The following is a 2,245-nucleotide window of genomic DNA, read 5'->3' on the forward strand; positions in this document are numbered from 1 at the left end:
GAACCGACGGGACTTTTTTTTTTTTATCATTCATTTGCCCAAATCTGGCTGCTGCTGACTGCATGTCTGTGAGCAAAAAGTGAGTATGATGAAAGATTAAAAATAAAATGTAAAAGCCGTTGGGTAGACTATAGCCGTTGGGTTCGACTACCACATTATTCAGAAACCATTTACTGGTGTGGCAGGGAAAAACCTGCTACACAGGCTATATCTAATGATACTCGGAGCCAACAAACAAGAAAAGTCCAAATAAAGATAAAAAAAGATAAAAGATGGTTACATTTTTACGAGAGAAATTTCACAATTAATGCACATAGTCAATGTAATGTAGTACTTCTTGTTTTTTACTCCCCAGTGCTGCTGACTTGTGTATGCAGAAGGTGGATTCCTGAAATGGACATTTGGGTCTTGTGAAAAAAAGAAAAAGAAGAAGGTCTCATGCAGTTATTTCCCCGAGGGAATAGTATCCCCTCTGCACTGCATCTCAAAGGATGTCAAATCTCATATACAAAGTCAGCGGGGAAAAGCCCTGCCCAGAGAGGGTTCACCTCGAACATCTCATGATGCTTCATCATTTATCAAAAAACACATCATGGGAATTGCACGCATGGATGGAGTTCAGAAGCCTCATAGATTACCATTACAATGGCTTTGATGTAGCGTCACCCTACAATATGACTTGACTGAACGCTCCCTCCCCACCCACAACGTCAGGGATGGATGCGATGAACTTGACAACCGTCATCGACAATGGGTTATTGGACGAAGCGCCGTCGAGCCGCGTCCTAACTGGCTGCTTCCTCTCGCTGCTCATCCTCACCACCTTGCTGGGAAACACCCTCGTCTGCACTGCTGTCACCAAGTTCCGCCACCTGCGCTCTAAAGTCACCAACTTCTTTGTGATCTCGCTGGCCGTGTCGGACCTCCTGGTGGCCATCCTGGTGATGCCGTGGAAGGCGGTGACGGAGATCGCCGGCTTCTGGCCGTTCGGCTCCTTCTGCGACACCTGGGTGGCCTTCGACATCATGTGCTCCACCGCCTCCATCTTGAACCTGTGCGTGATAAGCGTGGACCGCTACTGGGCCATCTCCAGCCCCTTTCGCTACGAGAGGAAGATGACACCCAGGGTGGCGTACGTGATGATCAGCGTGGCCTGGACCCTGTCTGTCCTCATTTCCTTCATCCCGGTGCAGCTCAACTTGCACAAGGCGCAGGCAAAGTCCTCTCTCCCCGGCTCCTCTGGCTCTCCGGCGTCCAACGCCACCACCACAGCCGGGGCTTACCGCGGCCCAGAGAACTGCGACTCAAGCCTGAACAGGACCTACGCCATCTCCACCTCTCTCATAAGCTTCTACATCCCGGTGGCCATCATGGTGGCCACCTACACGCAGATCTACCGCATCGCCCACAGGCAGATCAGGAGGATCTCTGCCCTGGAGCGAGCGGCCGAAAGTGCCAAGAACAGACACGACAGCATGGGGGAGGGCGGCTCCGGCATCGGCGAGTCGGCCAGCTCCTTTAAAATGAGGTTCAAGCGAGAGACCAAGGTGCTGAAGACGTTGTCGGTGATCATGGGCGTGTTTGTGTGCTGCTGGCTCCCGTTCTTCATCCTCAACTGCATGGTGCCCTTCTGCGAGCGGTCGAGCGGAGCGGAGGCCTTCTTCCCCTGCGTGAGCCCCACCACCTTCGACGTGTTTGTGTGGTTCGGCTGGGCCAACTCCTCGCTCAACCCCGTCATCTACGCCTTCAACGCGGACTTCCGCAAGGCCTTCTCCATCCTGCTGGGCTGCCACAGACTGCACGCAGGAGGCCACGGTGGCATAGAGAAGGTCAGTCCAAACAAAAACTGACCATGGGGCTCTCGAGTCCATCGTTCCAGCTGAGGCCAGTGGTTGAGCTAGTGGTCTTCCTGCTGTGTGTGGATTTGTTAGTGCGAGCACATGTCCTGAACCCGGTCACTATATGCTGTCGTCAGCTGGAAGAAGCTCCAAAGGGAGGAGGAGAGGGGATCTGGGCTTTGAGATGAAGACTTGCCTCTGTTGTGCCAGCTAGGGAGCTGGGTGAGCGGCGGTGCATCTGGGATAGATTAGATAATCCCATGACTGGGCAGCATGCACTAATGCTGTCAGACACCACTCTCTCCAATCCCGTCACACACGCGCGCGCACACACACACACACACACACACACAGACACACACACACACACACAAACACTGTCTGGGCACGCCTCCTCCTCCTGAGCC

General features: G+C 53.3%; 1 protein-coding gene across 1 annotated transcript; it reads left to right on the top strand.

Annotated features, from left to right (window-relative positions):
• Nucleotides 1-661: 661 nt before the first annotated feature.
• drd1a (dopamine receptor D1a) lies at nt 662-1,850 on the top strand (the record flags this gene model as incomplete). The annotated part of the gene is made up of 1 exon (XM_083651729.1): nt 662-1,850. Exon 1 carries the CDS (start codon nt 717-719, stop codon nt 1,848-1,850), a length of 1,134 nt encoding a protein of 377 aa, XP_083507855.1. The 5' UTR covers nt 662-716.
• Between the last annotated feature and the right edge of the window lie 395 nt (nt 1,851-2,245).

Source organism: Poromitra crassiceps, assembly GCF_964638095.1.
Source record: "Poromitra crassiceps genome assembly, chromosome: 15".
In the NCBI taxonomy this organism is placed as follows: domain Eukaryota; kingdom Metazoa; phylum Chordata; class Actinopteri; order Beryciformes; family Melamphaidae; genus Poromitra; species Poromitra crassiceps.